Source organism: Candida oxycetoniae (genome assembly GCF_023343755.2).
Source record: "Candida oxycetoniae strain CBS 10844 chromosome Unknown scaffold56, whole genome shotgun sequence".
In the NCBI taxonomy this organism is placed as follows: domain Eukaryota; kingdom Fungi; phylum Ascomycota; class Pichiomycetes; order Serinales; family Debaryomycetaceae; genus Lodderomyces; species Lodderomyces oxycetoniae.
Window position 1 is genome coordinate 1 of NW_026055433.1, and position 25,159 is coordinate 25,159.

General features: G+C 38.7%; 4 protein-coding genes across 4 annotated transcripts; 3 read left to right on the forward strand and 1 right to left on the reverse strand. All coding sequences in view use genetic code 12, as the record gives it.

The window, feature by feature from the left end:
• Positions 1 to 798: 798 nt before the first annotated feature.
• Positions 799 to 2,349, forward strand: KGF56_002560 (tRNA adenylyltransferase; the record flags this gene model as incomplete). Its single annotated transcript, XM_049323802.1, has 1 exon — positions 799 to 2,349. One exon carries the CDS (start codon positions 799 to 801, stop codon positions 2,347 to 2,349), a length of 1,551 nt encoding a protein of 516 aa, XP_049180360.1.
• Positions 2,350 to 2,473: 124 nt separating this feature from the next.
• Positions 2,474 to 7,135, forward strand: ARO1 (Aro1p; the record flags this gene model as incomplete). Its single annotated transcript, XM_049323803.1, has 1 exon — positions 2,474 to 7,135. The coding sequence occupies one exon, from the start codon at positions 2,474 to 2,476 to the stop codon at positions 7,133 to 7,135; it is 4,662 nt and encodes a 1,553-aa protein (XP_049180361.1).
• Positions 7,136 to 8,412: 1,277 nt separating this feature from the next.
• Positions 8,413 to 9,588, forward strand: PTC8 (Ptc8p; the record flags this gene model as incomplete). The annotated part of the gene is made up of 1 exon (XM_049323804.1): positions 8,413 to 9,588. The coding sequence occupies one exon, from the start codon at positions 8,413 to 8,415 to the stop codon at positions 9,586 to 9,588; it is 1,176 nt and encodes a 391-aa protein (XP_049180362.1).
• Positions 9,589 to 9,679: 91 nt separating this feature from the next.
• MDN1 (AAA family ATPase midasin) lies at positions 9,680 to 24,751 on the reverse strand (the record flags this gene model as incomplete). The annotated part of the gene is made up of 2 exons (XM_049323805.1): positions 9,680 to 9,785; positions 9,846 to 24,751. The coding sequence occupies 2 exons, from the start codon at positions 24,749 to 24,751 to the stop codon at positions 9,680 to 9,682; spliced, it is 15,012 nt and encodes a 5,003-aa protein (XP_049180363.1).
• Between the last annotated feature and the right edge of the window lie 408 nt (positions 24,752 to 25,159).

The following is a 25,159-nucleotide window of genomic DNA, read 5'->3' on the forward strand; positions in this document are numbered from 1 at the left end:
CAAAAATCATTTTTCTGTAATCACTTTTTCTGTCCCTCTTCTCAATCTCCCTTCACCAAAAAACATCTTCCAATTGTAATAATTACTACAAATGCTATACAAGCCTCAATAGACTCTTTTTACATCCACTCTTTAGCCACCAAAACGTCTCAACTCTTACGGATTCTCAAGTCAGGGTTAGTAAGGATCAAGGTGTTTGTCACATGATCAACTTGCACAATCGCTTTTCCACTTTTTGTGTTTTTCTTTGTATTAGCACCAATATCCTATACTCATTACGCTTCTTTTATTTCATATCATTCCAAAACTGTTGCACTCTTCTTTCGTAGCAAAAATCATCACTATTATAAACTCACTACATCAGACACTATCTCCTCAACAGAGGCTAACGCCTCTTCTGATCACAATTTCATTCTTGTAATACATTCAAAAATCAATATAGATGCACTAGATAATCGTAGTAATCTAAACATTTGCTATAATAATTTGTATCCTCCATAAAGTCTCCTTTACCTAACCTAACCTTGCTGAATTAAAAACTTACAACAAGCAGTACTTATTAGCATACTTGGTACTCAAGGACGAATCGTATAGTGGTTATTATTTCTGCCTTCCAAGCAGAAGACGTGGGTTCGATTCCCGCTTCGTTCATTTTTTTACCTTGGAAAAAGCCCTTTTACAATTTTTCAATCTTTTTTTTTTTCACTTTTTTCACTCTTTCTATTTCTATTCTTCTTTCTTCTATGATTCATGAATAAAGGCATCTGGTATTCTTGTACGAGATTAGTCCATAATGCTATGAATCGGAAGGCAACAATTACTTTAAACGAGTCCGAGTCAAAGATTCGTGATTTGCTTGTGGGGTACTGCGATCATATTCACGCACAAGGGGGTACACGTTTAACTTTAAGGATTACTGGTGGATGGGTTAGGGATAAACTATTAGGATTTGAAAGTCATGATATTGATATTGCTATAGATCATCAAACTGGAGAGGAGTTTGTCAAAGGATTGAGTCATTACTTGAAAACCCACGACAACCCTGAACTTTCAATGAAACATATTCATACCATCAAGCTGAATCCGCTAAAGTCGAAACATTTGGAAACATGCACAACCAAAATGTACGGTATCGACTTGGATTTTGTTAATTTACGTTCAGAAGAGTATACTGAGGATAGCAGGGTTCCAGTGATTGAGTTTGGAACGCCGGAGCAAGATGCAATGAGGAGAGATGCCACTTTAAATGCATTGTTCTACAATATGAATGAAAAGAAAATTGAAGATTTCACGGGAACGGGGTTGGAGGATTTGAAAAATGGGATATTGAGGACACCGTTGCCTCCTATAAAAACGTTTTTGGATGATCCGTTACGCATACTTAGGCTAATTCGTTTTGCTAGCAAATTCAATTTCTTAATAGATCCAACAACTTTAGACGCAATGATGGAGTCTCACAACCAAAAAGCGCTCCTGACAAAGATCAGCAAGGAGCGGATCGAGATTGAGTTGAGAAAAATGCTTGTTAGCGATAATCCAAGTTACGGTTTAAAGTTGATTCACCACTGTAATCTTGTACACAGCTTATTTTACCTTGATGAGCTAGAAAAGGAGTTTGACAGAGAGGCATTGGAAAGCTCGGTTAAAAGAATCCCGCACCACTTGCAAGCTGCAAGTGCGATTTTCCCTTACTACAAAAAGGCGATAAACTCATTTTCATCGTTTATCAAGTTCCCGCTCGACGACGATTCAAAGTTTCGTTTTTGGCTCGCAATGATTTTACACCCATATTCGGTGATTCCACGAGTTAATAATAATAAAGACATCTACGATCAATTCCTTCGCTTCGGTTTAAAGTGCAAAAAAAGCGATATTGCGAAAATTTCCAAAATAAACATGACTGATAAAAAGCCAATTGATATGTTTTTTAAAGACCCAAGTAGCGTGAAAAGATCAGATTTGGGCAAGTACTTGAGAAACTTTCCCGAATTTGCAGACCTCAACTTGTTGGTACAATGCTTCATTGATTGCATACATGGCGTTCACATTGATAAACCGCTATATCCCACTCCATCGCCTGATTCTCTTTCGGAGGAACACCTTACACTAATCAATCAAACTGTCGCCAAGTATGAGCTGTTATTCTCTAAAATTAAGGAATGGAACTTGTCAAATGTACATCTTTTGAAACCTCTCGAGGGTACAAAGATTGCAAATGCACTTAATCGTAAGCCAGGACCATGGATGGCTCCAGTCATCGACAAAGCGCTCATTTGGCAATTAGATAATCCTACAAGATCCAGAGATGAGTGTCTACAATATATCATGTCTCTATCTCTGAGCTCTTAGATATCATGTCTCTAAAGTCTTTATAGATATTTTTCATTTTCTTTTTTTCCCAAATAAAATTAGTCACATCATTAGTAATTTTTCATCACCACTTTCTTTTTTCCATTCCTTTCTTGTTTCATCAATGAAGATAGAGAAGGTGCCCATTTTGGGCAAAGAGACTATACATATAGGCTATCAGATTCAAAGCCATATTGTAAATGAAATAATCAAGGAATTGGCGTCGTCGACATATGTGATTATCACTGATACAAATATGTGCCAAACAGGTACATATGAAAAGTTGAAAACCAGTTTTGAAGAAACTTTACAGAAAGAACGGCCACAGTCGAGACTATTAACCTATCTTGTTCCACCAGGAGAGAATAACAAAAATCGCAAGACGAAAGCTCAAGTGGAGGATTTTCTTTTACAACAAGGATGCACGAGAGATACTGTTATTTTGGCAGTAGGCGGTGGAGTTATTGGTGATATGATTGGATTTGTTGCAGCTACTTTTATGAGGGGTGTAAGGGTTGTTCAAATACCGACTACTTTACTAGCCATGGTCGACTCTTCGGTTGGAGGCAAAACAGCTATAGATACAGAACTAGGCAAAAACTTTATTGGGGCATTTCACCAACCAGAGTATGTATTTTGCGATGTATCCTTTTTACAAACATTGCCTACAAGACAGCTCATCAATGGTATGGCAGAAGTGGTGAAGACGGCAACAATATGGGATGAAGAAGAATTCACTAGGTTGGAGAAGTTTTCCAAACAGTTTGTTGCAGAAGTATCCTCTCCAGAAAAGAATCTCGAGAATATCAAAACAGATTTGATAAAGACAGTATTGGGATCCGTAAGAGTAAAAGCCTTGGTTGTATCCGCAGATGAAAAAGAAGGCGGGTTAAGAAACTTGCTCAATTTTGGTCATACTATTGGCCACGCCATTGAAGCCATTCTCACGCCAGAAGCTCTCCACGGAGAATGTGTTTCCATTGGTATGATTAAAGAGGCAGAGTTGTCGAGATACTTGGGAATTTTACCCCCTGCAGCTGTTGCGAGACTTTCAAAGTGTTTAACTGCTTACAACTTGCCTGTCTCAGTCGATGACAAGAATTTCGCAAAGATTGTAGGAGCAAAAAAGAACAACTTGGAGATTGATACCCTTATCAAAAAGATGCTGATTGATAAAAAAAATGACGGAAGCAAGATCAAATGCGTTCTTTTGGAAAAAATCGGTAAATGTTTTGACTCAAAAGCTCACCAAATTTCTAAAGAAGATCTCAGATTTGTCTTGACTGATGAAGTGCTTGTACATCCGTTTAAAGATTTTCCAAGTTCCATTACTATAACACCACCAGGCTCAAAGTCTATATCCAACAGGGCTTTGATTTTGGCTGCCTTGGGTAAAGGTACTGTTAGAATCAAGAACTTGTTACATTCAGATGATACCAAGTATATGTTGGATGCATTGGTGTTGTTAAAGGGGGCAACTGTTTCTTTCGAAGACGAAACCGTTGTTGTAACAGGTAACGGGGGTGACTTGTTTGCTTGCAAAGAAGAGTTGTATTTGGGTAATGCAGGTACCGCTTCTAGATTCCTAACAGCTGTTGCCTCATTAGTGAAGGAGCTGTCAAAAAACGACAATGTTGTTGTTTTGACTGGTAATTCACGAATGCAGGAAAGACCAATTGGTCCATTGGTGGACTCCTTAAAAGCCAATGGATCCGAAATTGAGTATTTAAACAAGCAAGGCTCCTTGCCCTTGAAAATTGTTGCTTCTCCTTCTGCTTCTGCTTCTGCTGCTGCTGGGAAAGGTTTCAAAGGTGGAAAAATTACATTGGCAGCTACAACTTCATCACAATATGTCTCGGCAATTCTCATGTGTGCTCCATATGCCAATGAGGAGGTTACTCTAACACTAGTTGGAGGAAAACCAATTTCCCAATTGTACATTGACATGACATGTGCCATGATGAAGGAGTTTGGTGTTGAAGTTGTTAAATCAACAACTGAAGAATACACATATCACATTCCAAGAACAACCTACAAGAATCCAAGCGAGTACATTGTTGAATCTGATGCTTCTTCAGCCACATACCCTTTAGCTTTTGCTGCATTGACAAATTCATCATGCACAATTCCTAATATCGGCTCGTCGTCATTACAAGGAGATGCAAGGTTTGCAGTTGACGTGTTGAAACCAATGGGTTGTGCTGTGGTGCAAACAGAACACTCAACAACAGTAACTGGACCTCCTATCGGTGAATTGGTGGCACTCTCGAGTGTTGATATGGAACCAATGACCGATGCATTCTTGACTGCTTCGGTAGTTGCAGCAGTAGCGCAAGGAAAAACAACAATAACAGGTATAGCTAATCAACGAGTTAAAGAATGTAATAGAATCAAGGCCATGTGTGATGAGTTGGCTAAGTTTGGTGTTGAAGCTAGCGAAATTTCAGATGGAATTGTGATTTCCGGTGTTGATCCCACAGACTTGAAAACACCCCCATTGGACCCTGGTGTAAAGACGTATGACGATCACAGGGTAGCAATGTCGTTTTCCTTGTTAGCAGGCTTGTGTAAGAAACCAGTCTTGATCTTGGAAAGGTCCACTACTGGGAAAACTTGGCCCGGTTGGTGGGATATTTTACATTCTCAGTTTAAAACTACTCTTGAAGGATATCAAGGCAAGGCTGTTGTTGGTGCTGGTGAGCAGAATGGTGATAAGAGTGTAATTGTGATTGGAATGAGAGCAGCAGGGAAATCGACTTTATCTAAATGGCTAGCGGACTTTTTAGGATTCAAATTGTTGGATTTGGACCACCATTTGGAGTCCAAACTTGGGCAGGATATTAAATCTTTGATCAAGGAGAAAGGATGGGAATACTTTCGTGAACAAGAAACTATTGTATTGAAGGAGTGTCTTGCCAATTATTCAAGAGGATACGTTCTTGCCACAGGGGGTGGTATTGTAGAGTGCGAACAACCGAGAAGCACATTAATTGACTATATGGCAAACGGCGGAATAGTGCTCCATTTACACCGCGATTTGGATGAAACCGTTGCCTTTTTGAATTCAGATGCAACTAGACCTTCCTACTCACACGAAATTAAAGATGTATGGCTTAGAAGGGAGAAATGGTATCATGAATGTTCCAACTACTATTTTTACTCTACTCACTGCACAACACAAGAGGATTTTGCAACATTAAAAAGGACTTTTCTTAAATTTATTGCAAAAATTGCTGGTTTAGACACTTTTGAAATTCCAAAAGGCCGTTCCTCATTTGTCACATTAACCTACCCAGATTTGAAAGCGTGTATGTCTTTGATAAAAGATGTAACTGCTGGTTCCAATGCTGTTGAGTTACGTGTTGACTTGTTGGCCAGCACCCAACCAGAATACGTGGCTGAACAGATTGGGGTATTGAGAAAGTCAGTTGACTTGCCAATCCTTTATACCATTAGAACAGCTTCTCAAGGAGGAAGATTCCCAGATGATAAAGATGATGAAATGAGAAACTTGCTATTATTCGGGTTGAAGATGGGTGTTGATTTAGTTGACTTGCAATTGACTTGTTCAAACACAACCATAAGTAAAGTAAGTGAGCAAAGAGGTTATACAAAAATCCTTGCGTCACACCATGACTTTTCCGGTGACTTGAAATGGGACAATAGTCAGTGGCAAGATAAATACAACTACGGAAAAGCTATAAATGCGGATGTCATCAAGTTAGTTGGTAAGGCTACAACTTTTGATGACAATTTAAAGTTGGAGCATTTTAGAAAAGAAAACACAGAGAAGCCTTTGATTGCAATAAATATGGGGCCACGCGGTAAATTATCTAGGGTTTTGAATACAATTTTAACACCAGTTACACACGACCTCATTACTGACAAGCCTACAGGTGTTGGCCAACTCAGTCTTGAAGAAATCAACCGCGCTTTTTACCAAATTGGTGGCTTTGTTGAGGAAAAATTCTGGGTTGTTGGGTCGCCTGTTGGACATTCGAGATCTCCAGCATTACATAACGCCGCGTACAAAGCTCTTGGATTGCCATACAAGTTTGACAAATTTGATACTGACAATGCTGAGAAAGTGTACAATGAGTTAATGCTTGAGCCAAATTTTGGCGGGTTAGCAATAACGATTCCTTTGAAAATCGATATGATGACTTATTGTACGGAATTGTCGGAATCAAGCAAGATAATTGGTGCCATCAATACAATTGTTCCCGCGAAAAATGGGTTTCTAGGTGATAATACCGACTGGATAGGTATTGCAAACTCATTCAAACAAAATGGATTTATTGAGGGTAAATCAGTTAGCGGTTTAGTGATTGGCGGTGGGGGCACTTCGCGAGCAGCAATTTATGCTTTGCATAAGCTTGGATGTGAAAAGATTTATCTACTTAATCGTACTGAATCGAAATTACTTGATTTGATAAAGAATTTCCCAAGCGAATACAATCTTGAAATAATAAGCCTAAACCTTGAAGAAATTGAAACTCGTGATATCTCCTTGATTGTTTCTTGTGTTCCTGGGGATAAACCGTTAGATGAGAAATTAATAACGAGATTAGAAAAAATATTGAAAAATAATTCCGAGTCTATATTATTGGAAGCTGCTTATAAGCCGAGATTTACTCCAATTATGCAATTGGCTAGGGAAAAGTACAAGTGTAGGGTTATTCCTGGTGTAGAAATGTTGATCAATCAAGGGGATGCCCAGTTTAAGATTCATACTGGGTACCCTGCGCCATATAGTATCATTCGCGAGGCCGTATTGGAAGATTAAATAAATCCGTCACTAGGGAGCGAAGCGAGCAATCAAACTCGACACTAGGGAGCGAAGCGAGCTAATCACACTCGACACTAGCTCGCTTCGCTCCCTAGTGGAGCAGTATGTAGAGAGTAGTATGAATATTAGATACCCTGCGCCATATAATATCATTCGCGAGGCCTTATTGGAAGACTAAATAGAGTAAAATAAGTTGTTAAATGAGCGAGAAAAGCAAGGCCGTATTGGAGCAGCACTTTAAAGTACTCAAACCCAGTATGGATCTTGGGGCCCTGAACCATAAAAGGTCATTTGCTTGATAAGAGGTAGTGTGCTCTACTATCGAGCAGAGCGAGTTAGTGTTGATAAGAGCTAGAGCGAGATAGTGTCGCGCTTGATAGTGTCGCGCTCGATAAGGTTGACGACAGCTAGTGTACTCCACTATCTCGCTTTGCTCGATAAGGTTGACGACAGCTAGTGTGCTCCACTATCTCGCTTTGCTCGATAGTGTCGTGCTCGATAGTGTCGCGCTTGATAGTGTCGCGCTCGATAATGTCGCGATATTTTCATTTCGTTTTATATTTTTTGCACTCGGAGTTTTTTTTCCAAATTCATACAAAAATTCCGATAAACCATTGTATCCACACATACCTCTTTACATAGTTCTCTTATACTCCTAGCTCATACTTTCATATTGATAGTATTCTTCACACACACTTCTAATTTGTCACACACATATCTATTTCGTCACACACTTATCAATTTGGTCACACACACACTTACCTATTTAGTCAAATAGATTCATACCCCAAATTCTCCAGGCCCCTTATAAGAATTAAAGTTTCTTTTTTTTTTTTAATTTAATTTAATTTTTATTTTTATTTTTATTTTTATTTTTATTTCTTTTTTTTTATTTTTTTTTTTCTTTCTTTTTTTTTTTCTTCCTCATCACGCTCTTATTGCTATTCAGTTATATTCATCGCTAATTGCCATTATTCTATAAGCCAAGAGGATACTAAACTTGGAGCCCCCCCTGTCTAGCTGGATAAGTTTGTCTTGGAATAGACCCAGATTGTTTTGCAGAGGTTGAATAGTACCAAGAAATAAGAAAGTATCGAGTGTTTTGTCAGTCCTTTCTTTATCATTCCCCTCACCTTCCTTTTTTTTTACTTACTTGGTTAGTTGGGTTTTTTTTTTTTATAGCATTTTCTCAGCGTACCAAGAACTGAGTTTTCCTTTTTAATATGAGGCGACCTTACAATACGATACTGAAAACCGCACTACCTTTATCGAGGATGTGGCGACAAGCTTATGATAGTCTTCATAGACATGTTATACTCAACCAACCAAGGTATCAGCAGCTATTAACCAAACGGTATACATCATATTTTAAAGGCGCACAAAGTTTTTTCCGCGGATTTGACTCATTGGATAACAAGAGTAGTGGTAGTAGCAGCGGGAGTAACGCACCAAGAGAAACTGTCGAGGAAGGTATACCTTATGTCCGATATCCGCTATTTACCAAGGACCAATTAAAGAAAATCGCCGTGGATAAGTTCAAGTTTGAGTTTGGGTATGCCTCGTTTGGGTTCCACTCGGACTCAATTGTCCCTTCAATTAACTCATTGAGCGACTTGACAGATCCAACCCTGTTGAATTCTTTGCTACCGAGAAGAAGACCACAGGGGTCACCCAGTGACACACTAAGCATAAAAGCCGGAGATGATACTATGCTTGTATCGCCATCTGTGCTTGCAATTGCCGACGGTGTTAGTGGTTGGGAAAGCGACGGATTAATAGCCGACTCGGGAATATGGTCTAGGTCTATTGTGGAAACTTTCAGTAGACTAATGACAGAGTACAAAATCAGTCACTCACCTCACCATTTGAAACGAAGAGATATACAGGAGATATTGGACGATTCCTACCTACATACTTCTCACTTGATGGATTTGCAAAAATTGAATGGTTCGTCAACTTTAATTTTGGGAATGTTGAGCGGTGACAGAATATTGATGATAAGTATTGGGGATTCTAAAATTTTTATCATCAGAAACGGAGAGATTGTGTTCACAAACAAAGAAGAGTCAGGAGAAGGGTTTTGCCCTACACAAATTGGTACAAATACCTTGTCGAAAATGCCTTCCGATTTTGCTTGGATCGATCTGTTTGAGTTAAAGGATAACGACTATGTGGTAGTTTGCTCAGACGGTATAACTGATAATCTATACGAGTGGGAAATCAATAATTACATTGACGAATTTATTAACCACAAGAAAAACAATTTAAAGACTGTGGCACAAAAGTTATTGATAAAGGCTAAGGAAGTAGCTTTTGATGACTACTCATATACACCATACAATGAAAAAGTGAATCAGACTCTCAGCAAAGGGGCTGGTGGTCTGCCTAGCCGTGGTGGTAAAGTCGACGACATGTCAATCGTTGTGGCGAAAGTAGTTAGCTGTAAGTAATAAAATTCACTAAACGAGAGATGCATATATATATATATATATATATATATATATATATGTGTGTGTGTGTTTGCTATCTAATGGGTTATACTTATTGTGCACCGGATATCTCTGAAAAGTATTGTCGAAGAATTGTTGAAAGCATCTCAGGAAGCTCATGAATGTTATTAACAACAACATAAAATTCAAATGGAAAGCTGTCAAGGTATTTGTCAACTTTGAGAACCATTTCATTGGTGTTTTTATCAAGTTCATACCTAACCTGCTGCATATCCAAAATTGACTCCTTCAGATTGACACCATTAATCACAACAAAAACCATCATTATTTTCTCATCTCTAGCTTTTCTCACTAATCTCAATATAGACTCATGACTTTCGCAAACACCATCACTAATAATAATCTGTAATTGCCATAATTCCGACTTATTGTCAAACTTTTGTGCCTCAAAAATCTTCAAAGATTCATTACACAAGGATTTTATGTCTGTTTTCGATTGTTGAAAGTCAAACCATTGGAAAACCTTGGCTCCAGTTTCATTGTTGGCATTGAATGGCTTATCAAAGGGATGAACCACTTTCACGTCTTCTCCAAATCTGACAATTGATAGTCCACCACTTTCCAACTGGCTTAGAGCTTTTGACACTAAGGCGATACTATGTAAAGCCAATCTTGATGCATTGCCCTCGCTCATTGATTTGGAATCATCAACAGCAATCATAATTTGATATTGTCTTTTAGAGGGTTTCGTTCTTCTTAACCAAATTTTGTCCTTTTTGAAATCCGAGGCAATATACGGGATAATACGTTTCATATTCAACCTCTTTCCCGTTTTATAATCGCCCCTTAATTTAGTACAAAGAGTGGGCTCCAAGATTAATCTCAATTGCTCACATAACCCAGATGCTAGTTCTTGTGTAGACAATTCACTCTCTTTCCATAGCGCTTTAGCATCTTCCAAAGACATAGGTGGTTGTTCTTTATCTTTTATATCGTAATTAGCAATTAGCTCCTCAATCTTTTCATCCTCTGTATCATCAAATGTCTCTTCGTGCCCCTCCTCAGTATCCCCCGTTTCCACCAACTCCTTCTCAACACCACCGTAATCAACGTCTTCTTCATCTTTATAAGAATTTGCTCCTCCAAAATTTTCTTCAAACTGCTCACGACCCTCAACTGGCTCCTCATTATTCTCCGTTTCCATATCTTCAGGATGATCCTCAGGTTGATCATCAGGTTGATTTACGTCATCGTCAATAGCCATATCTTCATCAATTGATTGCACTTGTTCTTTACTTGCAGCACCTAAAGCTTGCATATCTATGTCAGAATTACTATCTGGATTATGTTGAAACTCATCCGTGTTTTCATTGGCTTTCTGCTCAACCTCTTCTTCAGATTGAGCATTACGGATTTCCTCTCTACGACGATAGAATTCTTTTAGGCATTCACCCAACTGTTTGAGTGACTCATTCATAGCTTCTCTTGCCTCATCTTGATTTTCTTCAAAGCTTCCCTGGTTTTCTTGAGTCTGCAAACTCTCGTCGCCCGTGTTTTTCTCGCCATCTTTTTTGGGGGCTAGCGATGCACTGGCGGCACCTTCCCCAGACTCACCACTCTCTTGTTGAATTTCAGAACTTGCATCTTCATTGTCTTCGATATTAGCCTCGGTTCCACCATCACCACCTTTAGCAACTTCCGAATCTTTATCATCCTCAGCATCACCACCCTCTTCGGTATTCTTCGGTTCAGGCTCAATAATGTCATCCTCTGGCGTATCAGCATCTTTATTTTTCTCATTCGCATCAGCTGGATCGAGGTCTTCAGGGTCATGTTCCTCTCCTTGTTTTTCTGAATTTTCTTCCTCATGTTCAGATCCTTCTTCTTCTTCTTCTTCTTCTTCTTCTTCTTCTTCTTGACTATCAAGTACTTCTTCCCCATTTTCTCGTTCTCCCTCATCACTATCCTCATGCATGTCGTCGTCATCATTGTCATCTACACCAATATTTATATCCTCTGGAAGGTCCAAAACATCAGACTCTGGGACGTTTTCTTCAAGCTGCTCACTATGTTCATTACCCACTTGATCATCTTGCTCTGCCACATCATCTTCGCCCTCCTCAGTCTTCTCTTCTTCATCCTTCTTCTTCTCATCCTCCTCCTCCTCCTCCTCATTAGACTGCTCTTTTTGATCATTAGTTTCCTGTTTTTGCTCATCTTCATTAGCCTCCATATTATCATCATTGGTGGAGTTTTCTGGAAGCTTTTCAGATTTCTTCTCCAAATCATTTTCCTTTGCTTCCTCATCCCACATTTTCTCATCAACACTATTTGGATCTAGTTCATCCAAGTTGTCTATTTCTTCATCTAATTCCTCACCTTCGCCTTCGTTATCATCATCATCATCATCATCATCATCACTACTCTGATCAGACATGTTTTCCATTTTTCCTTCCATGTCCCCTTCGATTTCAACAGCGTCATCCTTCTCATTATCTTCATCTCCATTTTGATCTTCATTTGGCTGCTGAGCGTTTTCTGTTAAATCTTCGTCCTCTTCAATATCGTTGGAGTTGTTTTGAGCTCCCTCACCATCTCCTAAACCAGTTCCATCTTGCAAATTATTATCTTCTTTTTGTTCGCTTGGCGGCTCAGGTGTGCAAAAGCCCTTTGTTGCTAATGAATACAATATAGCAGATAACATGTATGTTCCTTTTGCTAAATCTTTGTAGCTCGAAAAGGATTTTTCAAACACATACAAACATAATTGTACATAGCTTTCAACTAAAGGAGAAGTAAATCCTGATAACAACGATATCAAACGAGACTCTGCAGGGGAAACTGACGTTGCCTTTTCAATACATTTGCTTAATTTGGAGGCGATTGATTTAATATGTGTGGTCTTGATCAACTCAAGCACCTTGCTCTGAGAATTGACCAACCAGCCATCATCGTTCCTATTGGGCATTTCATCAAATGCATTAATCTTTTGAACTGCAACAAGAATCATCGAGGATAGTTCTCTGAATTCAACCTCACAATCTTCCAAAGTGACGTTGTTCTTCTTCTTCTTCATCTCGTCCATTTGCACAACTGTCACCTCTTCTGCCAACCAATTCATGATAGTATCGGCAACAAATGCGCCTTGGGGTTTTTTCAACTTCCAGCTATTTAACAAAGAAATTGTTTCACTTTCAAATTCTCCAACTTCAGCAACAAGCTTTTCATCGTCACTGGTTAAAATCCCTACTTGAGCTCTTACAAACTTTCTCAATTTAATGCTTAAAATTTCAAAAATGTCACCATTCACCTCATCATCATTATCATTATTATTATTATTATTATTATTAATAAAGTAATTCAATGATGCTATGGTGGACTTTGCATACTCCAATAAGCGAGGTAACCAAATCCGAATTATCTCAACTCGTTTCAATCCCTGTGAAACTTTTGTTCTTTCATCCTCTCTTACCAATAAATCACCTTGCTTCTCCATTCTTGCCAAAAACAACAATTTCGAGTATTGTTCACGTAAATTCTTGTACTCACAGGCAAAGCTGTTCAATGGCTGTCGCTTCACAATCAACAAATGAACCAAATTCTCAGCTGCAGAAAGACCTTTTTCAACATCAGCAGCAGGCACATCTTCAGCTGGACTTGATACCGACTCTCTCAATCGTGGAAGTAAGTCCAACATTTTATAAAAAAAAGTATCACATTTCTCGAGGCACGTTCCTGAAAAGTTTCGGGAGTTTGCAAGAATCAAAGTTGCGGTCCGCTGTGTTGCAATTATGTCAGAACGTAAACTTGTCTTTAAACCAGCACGCTTAATCTCCTTAAGTGTATCACTGAGTAACTTCCGTTTCTGAGTCTTTAAAGCAGCAACTAGTTTCTTGTTTCCATCATTTAATTGGGTTGGTGTTTCCTTTCTCAAATTGTCCATCTCTTGTCCAAGTTCGAAAGCAAAGTCAACAACTAGTGGTAAGTTCTGTGTACCAACTCTTTCTACATACAATTTCATGTTCTGCTTCACTAGGGTAAGGTCTTGCAATCTCTTTGGTCTTTGATCCCATGATGAAATCTGAGTGAGTTCTTTAGTAATCTCTGGCGGCATAGCTTCCTCAACCGGCGGCAATATACTTGGACCACTTTCGAGCTCTTTGCTCAGCTGTGGCAACCCTTGCTCAATAATAGGCTGAACTGGAGTGTTCAACACTTCTCGATACTTCCTAACAATCTTGTATAAACTGGAATGAGACTTACGTGCACTCTGTTTCAACGCATCAATATTTACATCCTTCCAACTAGCTAACAATATCACCTCATTAATGCTTTTCTGTAACTTCTCCCTCGAAAGCTTAATCTGCTCACTAATTGCTGAGCCAAATTGTTCGTAAAATGTTATAAAGTTGGACAATGCATCAACAATAGCATGACAACTATCTATTAATTTGGCATGATTTCTAAATGCCTTTAAAAGGTTTAAGCGACTGTAAAATTCCCCAAAAGATGCTTTGCTCATAAATGAATTCAAAGCTGATAAAAGCTTCACAGCATGATCCTCATCTTTTGTATCTTCTATAATAGGAATGATGATAACCTCTAATAAATGGAACCACCAAGAACCAACATTTTGGTGAAGATTTTTCTCTTCAAATTCAAACAATGAATTCCACGTTGATAATTCCAACTTTCTCCAAGAAATCATAAGGTTCGTCAACTGGTCATATTGAGCTTGAAGAGAGGTTTGTTTTGAAGAATATTTTCCCCATTCAGCCATGTAGGTATATATTTGCTCCAATTTTTGTAAAAACCGCCCCAAAGGCAAGCCCACTGGGAAGTTTAAGAACTCGCTGGTTGAAAATAAGATATTCTTGAGAGTTGCATGCTCTGGCCATTGATCCAACATCTTCTTGACGAGAGCGTAAACACCAGAAAGTATTTCTGTAGCTTTCTCCACTTCTTTTGGATTACTATCCTGGTAAAAATGGAAATCACTCACTGGTTCAGCAACGAAACGATGACAGTTGTGAGCATGATTAATTACAGCCGCCAATGAAGAAGCATGATTTGCATCCAGCAGCAATTGCAGCAGCAGCAGCAGTTGAAGACAATTATGTAACTCGCAGCCGCATTTTGTTAAAACACTCACATCGACTTTGGCATTTTCAAAAAACTTTTCAACATAAGTTTCTGCAATACGGGTATAAACAGTTTTAAAGTCATTTTGGTGATTTTTAGCGTTACTGCTATCCAATTTCACCACATCCTCGTAATCAGGAAATAGTTCTTGGAAATCCTCCTCGACATGCTCTTCGGTGTCCTTAAACTTAAACAAGCTTCCTTTTACAGTTTCTTCTTGTTCTTGTTTCATCTTTCGAAGTGACCATCGATAGTAGATTGACTTTAACGACTGGAAAACCATGTCCTCAACTTTCCCGTCTCCGAGATCATGAGCAAATGCTAGTTTCATAAAAAAGATCACAATCAACTCCGCTTTTGTATCGTCTATATCTAATGTCTTTGTAAAATTTTGTGCCCGAATAAATTCATCATAAACTCTTGACGTATTGGAAAATTCCAGACTATTTAATAGCCAATCCTTTGAAAACTTAAAGTTACCATCTTCAAAATCATCTATGGAGATGAGACTTAACCCAAATTTCAAGCCGTACAAGTACCCAAGTAGAATATCATTCAAATCCGAGTAAACAAGATAATTACGTTTCATTCTTAAGGCAAACTTGGAAATGTTACTTTGAAATAATGCCAACTTGCTCTTACCCAATAACGTATTCTTGAGTTCAATCTCTTTTATCAAATTTTCAATAGCGTTGAAATCGATACTAGAACTGAAAAATGAGTTCCACTCTTCAAACAATGCATTAACAGGTGTCAGATCCTCATCGGAACGATACACTTTAGGCTTAGCAGGAGCACCTTGCTGGTTTAGTTTTTCTAATGTTGATTCTAGGTAAATCTTATCATCTCCACTAATGACTTCTCTAATATTCTTCCATGACAATTGAAGACTGTCAGCATGAGTCGCACGAACAGTGTATACTTTCCACTCCACATATTCCTTGATAGCAGGATCGTTAGGCACATTTGGTACGTACAACTTTATCATTGCAAAAGAAAATAACACCCATGCCTTCCCAAGATCGGTCAATGCAGTAGCTTGTGATGCTAACGAAAATGCAGGAACTAGAAACTGCTGAATAACATTTTCTGCATTTGAATCAGGGAAACCGGTTCTAAACAATGCTTGTGGATTGCTATCAATATTGAGTCCTAGAGTCTTAAAAACCTTTCTCATCCATTCTAACAAAGTATCTGCAAATACGTGCTTTTGATTTCTTAAGATGGAGTGAGAGTTTTTCACCAAAGAAGTGATCAAAAGCTTCAAATCGGAAAGGGTGTCTTGGAGGTGTTGAACAGCACAATTGTTTAAATTGCCCGTTTTTTGTAATGTAGAATCGAGTAATGTACTTTTAAACATAGCCGTCACTCTCGCATCATCATCATCATCCTCATCATCATCAGGAGCATCCACAGCATCTTCACTCCAGATGCTATCCAATATCATAGGATAAGGTTTTGAACTTCTACTTTTCACAATAGAAGCCAATGACTTACCAGAGCGCATGTACAAATCAAGTAGCTTCTCATAAGTACTACCATCATCATCATCATCACCACCACCACCACCACCACCTGAACTTTCCAAAAAGTTACATACATTTGAAAACTCCGCTTTAAATACATTTTGACGGCTCTTGGGAAACAACAAAAGTTTGCTTTTCAAAGATTGCACTCCGGACTCAACCCCATCCATGACGACATTCAATTCGTCCTCATTATAATCACCTGTCTGGATTGATCGATATAGTTCACCAAACTGTTTCGCTAGACTGATAACACCGGGCGAAACTTCATCATCGTACTGACTCTTTGCAACATGATCAAAGTCGCTCATGACATGTAGTAAATTTTCAAATTGAGTCCAACCTTGCCTCGTTGTGGGGTATCCACCTCTATATTCGTCCCAAATCTGGTCCATTAAAAGTCCTGTTGTTAGTTCAAACAGCTTATCAAAGAATTCAGTAATTAGTGATGTTTGCAATAGTTCTGGATGAGCATTGCACCAACGCACAATCAATTGTTGAAAAACTCTTATCTTGGCTTCGTCTTTCTTATACAATGTTTCAATGAATACCTCAAGCAACAAAAGAAGCTCATAGATCTCTGTGTAAACAACAAACTTGAACGACTTGTCATGAGATGAAGTAGTAGCAGCCACCACATGCTGGAAAATTGCTTGCACTATTTGAAAAGTATTATCAATCTTTACAGGCTGTTTAATATTTCTACCTTGTGAGATCGCCGCAGATCTTTCAATATATGATAGATTCACCACTTTCTTACTCATAGACTCCAGCTCTATACGATTGATAATCGAGCCCAAACTCTTTAATTTACCAATGACTTCAAATAACATTGTAGATTCGCAGGTTAGTACAGATGGATGCTCTTGGACAAAAGTGGATACTATGTACATATTGATCAACGGATGGATTGATTGATTACCGGCATATTCAATGTCATGACCAAAGATTTCAGTGGCAAGTATGTCTGCTCTGGCATACATGGAGTGATTCAAGGCATTGAATTCAAATTGAGTGTAAAGAGCACAGTTTTCAACAATGGGTATTGACAAAGATTTCATACGTTCATCAAATTCCGTACTGTTGATGATGAGCTCTTTCCAATCACTTAGTAATGCCAAATCTTGCAGACTCAAGAGAGTCCAAAGTGCGCTCACAGCTGTAGGTGAAGCAGCAGCAGCAGCATCATCAACGGCACTAAACTTTCTCATATTTGAATTTCGATCAAATGAAAATATTGCTGTTGGTGTTTGACCATGGCTCAGTGATTGTAACACTTTAGAATCAAATTCAGTCAGTCTGGTTTGTAACGAATCCACAAACACCTCAATTCCACGATTTCTCATAGCTCTGGATAGTTCTCCATACCTCGGATCAACAGTCAAAAACAATCTAAAGTTTGGGTGAGGTACTATTACCCTTGGCTCACCACTCTCTGTTGTACATTCATTAATACTCAATGCTCCATTCGTTTCAAGCAACGAGTTCAATCTATCCAATACTGAAGGTGGACACAAATTAGCATTGTCAAGAACCAACCAATGTCCCTTTTCAAGTGCCTGGACTAAAAGACCATCGAACCACTCAAATTTCAACGAGTTTGGCTCTTTCAATTTTGTCAATATTTGTTTGCAACCGATAAAGACCAGGTATGGGATTACATCTTCAATTTCTAAAACTTTTTGGTAAAGTGTTTCAAAATTATCAACAGTTACCAGCTTTGACGAAATTTCATCAATAATTTCCAACATGACTACTATTTTGTTGTTGTTGTTGTTGTTGTTGTTGTTATCCTTTTCTTCGTTGTCACTTATAAACGAGATAGTCAACGCCGTCAAGACCGTCTCCAATTGAGCGAGCAAAGCATGCAACTCTCTCTGGATGTCACATTGCTCATAACCTCCTAAAATATCCATTGCATCAACATCACTATTCATTGAAAATTCATCCAACCTAGCACCAAGTATATTTGCCAAATATCTTACCATACAAGTTTTCCCGGCATTTGTTGGACCTGTCAAAATCAATGGAATATTATGAGAAACACAACAAAGTGCAGTCTCTAATACTTTAAAGTTGCATTGCAATGGAAGAAGCCTATTACCATTGTTGAATTGCTGCAACTTGTCTCTGGTACCAACGGAATTTCCAAATTGAACAAAGCTATCCGAAATGTTGTAGTAATTATCACGCTGTTGAATTGGACCAAAGCATGCAGTAAATAAATCTCGAGCTCTCTCGCGATCCTTGATGTTTCTAAACCGTTGACAAATAATCATGTCTATAAAGTTTGCAAGTTGAGTATCCACGTTTATGCTTCTTGAGGTGTACAAACTTAACCATCTCAAAGTATCTCTTAAATTAAACTCCCAGGGTGCACCTAGATAGCCCCATAACTTGTTTTTAACAACTTCTTCCTCTATCTTGGATATAAATGTAACCAACCTAGATGAGTCTTGCAAGGAGACTGATGGATAAATATGCTGTACTATGAATTCAAGATCTGTAGAGGTTAATGTATCCACATAAACAACACTGAAACGGTTAACAAATGACTTTGGTAATCCCTTTCTTCCACCACCTTGAAACTGTGGGTTTTGAGCAGCAAATATTCTAAAGTTTGGATGCTTTTTGAATACTTTATCTAGTTCTGGTACATATGCTTCACCTCTATGGTCTAGACATGCATTCAAACCTTCTAACACGGATTGTGACGCTAGATTCATTTCGTCAAGCAAAACCCATTCCCCCCGTTGCATTGCTCTCAAAAATGGAGCATCTCTCCACAGAAACTCACCTGCTGCCCCATTCTCCGCTGGCACATCAGATCCAAACAAGTCAACCAAATCAGTTTGCTCCGACAAATTAATTCTAACAAGAGGGTTCCCTGTAGCAATTGCTATAGTACTGACTAAACTAGTCTTACCCACTCCAGGACTTCCCTCTAGTAATATTGGTTTACTAAGTTGCATTGCACGAACAACTTTCATCGTATTAGATGCAGTTGTTGGAGCATCTAAACTGAATGCAACAATATTTCGTTCACTCGTCGTCGTCGTCGTCGTCGTCGTCGTTTGTTTAGCAATTGGTATTGAAAACAACCCTGCCTTGAAAAAATCGCCATCAATTCGAACCTTTGTGCCTCCAATAACATTCTCTTTTGCTTCTGCCTTCTCTTCAACTAATCTGAATAACTCAGCTTTGCATTTCTCCTTGACACTTTCCAAATTTCGTTGGTTTTCCGATAAAAATGCCGTGTTGTTTGTTCCCAAAGCATCCACAAATACCATTAATGCTCCATGAAAGAAAGCTGTTGTTGGGGTCAAATACGCATCACCAGAGTTGATAAAATCAACCCAAGCAAGAATGTCTCTCAATGAGATTACACCATTGTTTGTAACACCACTTCCACTAAACTCCATTGCGTACCAATGAGAAAATTGGACGACTGCTTTCGCTAGCAGCTTATTCTTAAGTCGAGATTGCACAATCTGATAAACGTCTTCAAAGTCTTCCATAGAAGGCACCCACACTTCAGTGAATCTGTTTCTCAACGCTGGGGAAAGTTCCTTCTTACCATAGTCACCACCAGGATTCATTGTTGCGAAAAATTGAAAATCATCAGCAGCAACTACGTGAACATCTCCGTTTCCCTTTTCTGCTAAAAGTAAACTTCTCTCTGGTTCAAGAACCGAGTTCAACCGCTCTAATACTGAATCGTCTGCTAATGAAATCTCATCTAAAAGAAAGAAATCGCCTTGTTTCATAGCGCTCACCAAGGGTCCATCAGTCCACTCAAAAAGAATAGAGCTTGAATTCAAATTTTCGTAAATTGTTGATGTCAATTCTTCAAGTCCTTCTGGTGGTACCTTGTAAGACTTGAATATTTCTATTTGTGAAGCAAGTGTCATCGTAGCCGTTGTCTCTTGAGCTTCAATGCCAATCGCTCTCATAAACCGTTCCAAGTTTTTACGCAATTCAGCTTGCAAAGCAGCTTTGTTTCTTAATGGCCTTTGACTTCCCAACAAGTCACCTGTTTCGGTGTTCTGATGAGCATTAACAATGAATAGCTTTTTTTGATAAATTTCAGCAATAACCTGACAAATGGTGGTTTTTCCACACCCAGTTTCACCAACCAACAACAATGGTTCCTTATTTTGCAAGGAGGAAAGCACCAACACAGCCAACCGGCGCATAGATTTTGTCCATACAATCAGTGTTTCGCCATTGGTCAATTTGGACAAATCAAAGTTCTGATAAAACAGGTCCATATCAAGCGTAACCTTCATTATTTTCTCAATCGTTTTTCTTACAGACTCTTTTTCTTCAGCTTTTCTTACCTTTTCAGCCAAAAGCATGTAGCCATTGATAGCCAACTCTTCATACCCAACTGCTTCTCTCATTGCCCATCTAAATAGATCCCGCAATGTTGCAAATGAGTTCTTTTGTTCAAACAATCTGGTGGATTGACGCTGCACCGTCAATTCCTTGTAAACATCAACAATCCGTTTGGCATAGCTGGGTGCAATCTGACATCTTTGTTGAAGAATAATCTCCAACTCGTCCTGTGGTATGTCATCAAAATGTAACTCCAAAAATCTATTGCGAAAGGCACGCGATAACAACTTTCGGCCACCATATAATCCTGGTGGATTTTGAGTCGCAAATAGCATAAAGTCAGGGTGTGGCTTGACCACTTCTTGCGTTTCAGGAATGAACAACTCTCTATTATCATCCAAAAGACGGTTCAAAGCCTCCAAAACGTCCGTTGGAGCAAGATTCAACTCATCTAAAACCAACCAGTAACCCATTTTTAACGCCTCCACTAAAATCCCCTCTTGAAAAACCAACTTGCCGCTAGAATCACTCACATATGTACCTAAATATTCTTGCAAATCCGTATGCTCATGGTTATTGATTCTAACAAATTTGTGTCCTGTGATGTTGGCCAAGTAGTGAATCATTGAGGTTTTACCGGCTGATGTAGGACCCTGGATTAAGACTGGAAATTTACAACCAGCTGTTGCTCTAACCAAATTCATCAAATTCTTTTCAACAAAGGGTGTGATAATGTAGTTTGGTTGTGAAACTATCTCGTTGGGTCCACGCTTCATCCAATAATGATTAAACTGCACGTATTCACCAGCTTTTGATCCAAAGGGACAGGGCGGGATCTGGCTCATAACAGAGTTTGCGTTTTTCAACTTTCCAATTGTATATTTTATAATCTCCGGTTTCAATACTTGCTCTGATTTGGCATCTAACAATGTTAAAAAAGTCATGGAAAATCCTTCGTATAGGGATCTCCGAAGCCCGTAGATGGGGACTATGTCACATACATAAGTCAATGTTCTCGTCAAAGTACGAATACTAAAGTGTGGTCTTTGATTAGCCCCATCAACAATCTTGTTCTGCTCAGATAAGGCTTTAGCTCGTGTATAGAGCTCGGCAATGTCATGTATAACCAATTCATCGTTGCCACCATTGCCACCTCCACCGCCTATTGCATATCTACCGATATATTTATCTATTATCGTCAACAAATCTTGAAGGTCCTTGTCCGGGGAATGCACATATATTTCAGTGAATTTGGACCGGATACTAACAGGCAAGTCTCTTTTTCCAACATCGGTGGAAGGATTCATACATCCAAAAATCCGGAAATCTGCATTTGCCAATATTGGTTCCGTATCTCCTCTTTCAGCTATTAAAATTGATCTTTGTTCTAACGTCTCATTCAACAAGTCTGCAATGCTTTCTAAAGTGTCTGAGCTTGCTAAATTGATTTCATCAAGCAATAGCCAATCTCCGTTCTTTATAGCCTTGACTAATGAACCCTCAACAAAATCAAACACAAACGAGTGGTCAGATTTTAGAGATCGCATTTCAAACTCATTTAGCATGTCATGGAATTCATGCCATTTCTTCAACAAAAAAGCCTTGTTCATTGGCTTTGATTTTCTTTTCTTTCTTGGACCACCATCGTCTTCCCCTTCCCCTTCTCTTTCCTCTCCTTTTTCTTTGTCAGACTTATGATTTAATGTCTCCACCGCGAGCTTATATGCTTCCCGCCATAATCTTATTACATTTTTCCACTGACCATGGTTGAATGAACGAAACAACATCTTGCTGAATCTTTCATTTTTCTTTTGTGAAAACGTAGCCACGAAAATGGTTTCAAAAAGATCCTGAACTGGAATTGCAGATGTCTTTACATTAACAGGTTTATATCCTCCCAACAAATCGTTTGATTCGGTCTGCTGCGATACATTAATAACAACAAGTTTCTTGCCCAATATTTTTGCAAGGTGCTGTACAATAGTTGTTTTACCCGTACCGGTTTCACCAACCAACAAAATAGGTTCTGCCATGCTTATCGCAACACTTAATTGTTCCATTAAATGAAGTGCATGGTTGGTTTTTGCAAACGATGAGGATGATGATGATAATGAACCGTCTCCATTTTTTTTGATGCTTAAGCTGCCAATATTCTGCGATGGTTTGGCTATCAAGGCCCGTCCAATACGCAAATAATCACTGTTGTTAACAAACTGTGGTTTGTTTCGAGACAAGTAAAGGTTGATTCTGGAAACCGGTACTTGCAATTGCTCTCCAATTATTTTGACTAATAATTCCAAAGCTCGAGGCTCAACTATAGCACCTCCAAAACAAGAAATTGCTTCAGCAAAAATATTGTCATATGTAGTTGTTTCCAATGGTTGATCCGCTTGCGTGATTCCTTCTGCGGAAAGTAACTTCTCACACCGAGAACAAAACTTGATCAAGTCTTTTGTGGATATGGTTCGTGGCGAGCTACCTTTATTCAAAGATAAAAACGACTTCAGTTCGTAAAACTTTAGCACCACAAAGAAGCATTTCATTATGCATTCTACCAATCTAGAAAGCAACGGAAATTTTGTGATTAATATTAATTCAAGTTCATTCTCCTTTGGTGGTTCCAATCTAACAATTTTCCAAAATCGTGAACCTATCAACTCGGGCAAACCGTGGTCATCTTGCAAGAGGGAGGAGGAGGAGGAGGAGGAGGAGGAGGAGGAGGAGGAGGAGGAGTAGTAGTTGTAGCTTGTTGCCTGTTGTACTGTTGAAAATAATTGGAACCCATTTCTTGCATCAATCGTTTCTCCTCTGGACGGTATACTAAGCTGTCTTTTCTCCAACAATGTCAATAATATTGAAAGAATTTCTGTGGGCGCTTTATCGATATCTTCAATCAACACCCATTTCCCATCTTGCACGGCTGAAGTAAGCACCCCGGTATTCCACCTGAATGTTCCTGGTTTTTCCCCAGATGTGTATGTACCGAGAAGCAATTTTGCGTCGGTTTGTTCACCGAGGTGAATTTTGACAATGGAGCTATTATATGACATGTCATCTGCCAATTTATTAATCAAAAATGTTTTTCCTGTTCCAGCAGCACCAACAAGCATTATAGGGTGATTTGCTTGTATGTTCATTGCAAGCTGTTTGAGTGCATCGACTGCATGGGTGATGGGAACAAACTTGGTGTGTGATAATGAAGGAATGTCTTTTTGAATTTGTTTGCTGTTGTTGATTAATCTCGGAACCAATACACCACATATAGAGGCTACTAAGTCGGTTGACAATACCAGAGTGTCAATCACTACCTTCCTTGACTCAGCAGCAGCTACTGTAACCACAGGTAGACTCTGGAAATTGGCAATTCTTTTTGCTTCCAATAGCGCGAGAAAGTGATAGTTGAGCTCTTCTCCTTCATAATTTGACATCAACTTATTACCTATTTGATATTTCTGCAACATTTTATTTTTTGTAGCTTCAGACGCCAGAAGGTATATCGAAAGGATTTGGACTGCGAGATACTTGGAAACTTGTAAATCAGATTCAGACTGTCCACAATCCTGCTTCTTCGTCTCCAAAATGCGGTAAAGCAACTCGGGCTTGATGTAATGTGTAAATCTCTTTGAATCATACATTAACAATCGGAAATATGCTAACAAAATTTGCTCCAAATTTGAAACGTTGCTGTTGCTGTTGCTGTTGCTGTTGCTGTTGCTGTTGCTGTTAGTAAGAAGATCGTCCCAAAGTTTACTCCTTTCAAGGAAAAACTCAAAAAGGGCGAGAAACTCATGTGAAATATGAAGTAGTTTCGATAATGCTTGTAATACTATTGACCCTTGTGCATAATTATCAGTTTGCGTATCCAGCTGCTGGTTTAACTTTAACTTGATATACTCTTGTTCAAATAATGTTGGATGTTGAATCCAACGGGCAACAATTTCCAAGTAAATAGGCTTGTAGCAGTAATATGCTAATAATGGGTAGTTCAATGCAAATAATGAAAGATGATTCAAATTCTCATCAACTGAGAGATGCTCATTAAACCTGAAAAACGACTCTCTATAAATTTTCTTCTCAGGATAGTTTTCCTTGAATACTTTGTACAAGTTATCAACATGATCTAAGTCTATCTCCACCGAGGAACCACCAGCCATCATATGTCAAAAACCTCTTTTCTTATGTCAACTGAAAAGATCAAACTCTTTCAAATCATCTCATCTCATATATAGAAGAAAAAAAAAAAAAAAAAAAAAAAAAAAAGTTGCGAGATGAGATTTCGGAATAACTTATGCTACCAAATTACATAGATAGGAAGAACTCATAAATATACTCCCATTTTCTCCAAGTAAAGCCATGTCAAACGCGTGTGTGAGTAGTCAGTGTGCTCCACTATCTCGCTCTGCTCGATAGTGTTGCTGGCATACTTGGAATGTGCAAGTGTTCAAACAAGTATGTGAATGCATTAAAGTATTGGGTAAAAGAAAATGCAGGAATTGGTTGCAAACTGTTATTGTTGCAAAATTGGGGGTTCGAATTGCTGCAAATTTTTCGACGGAATCAAAAAA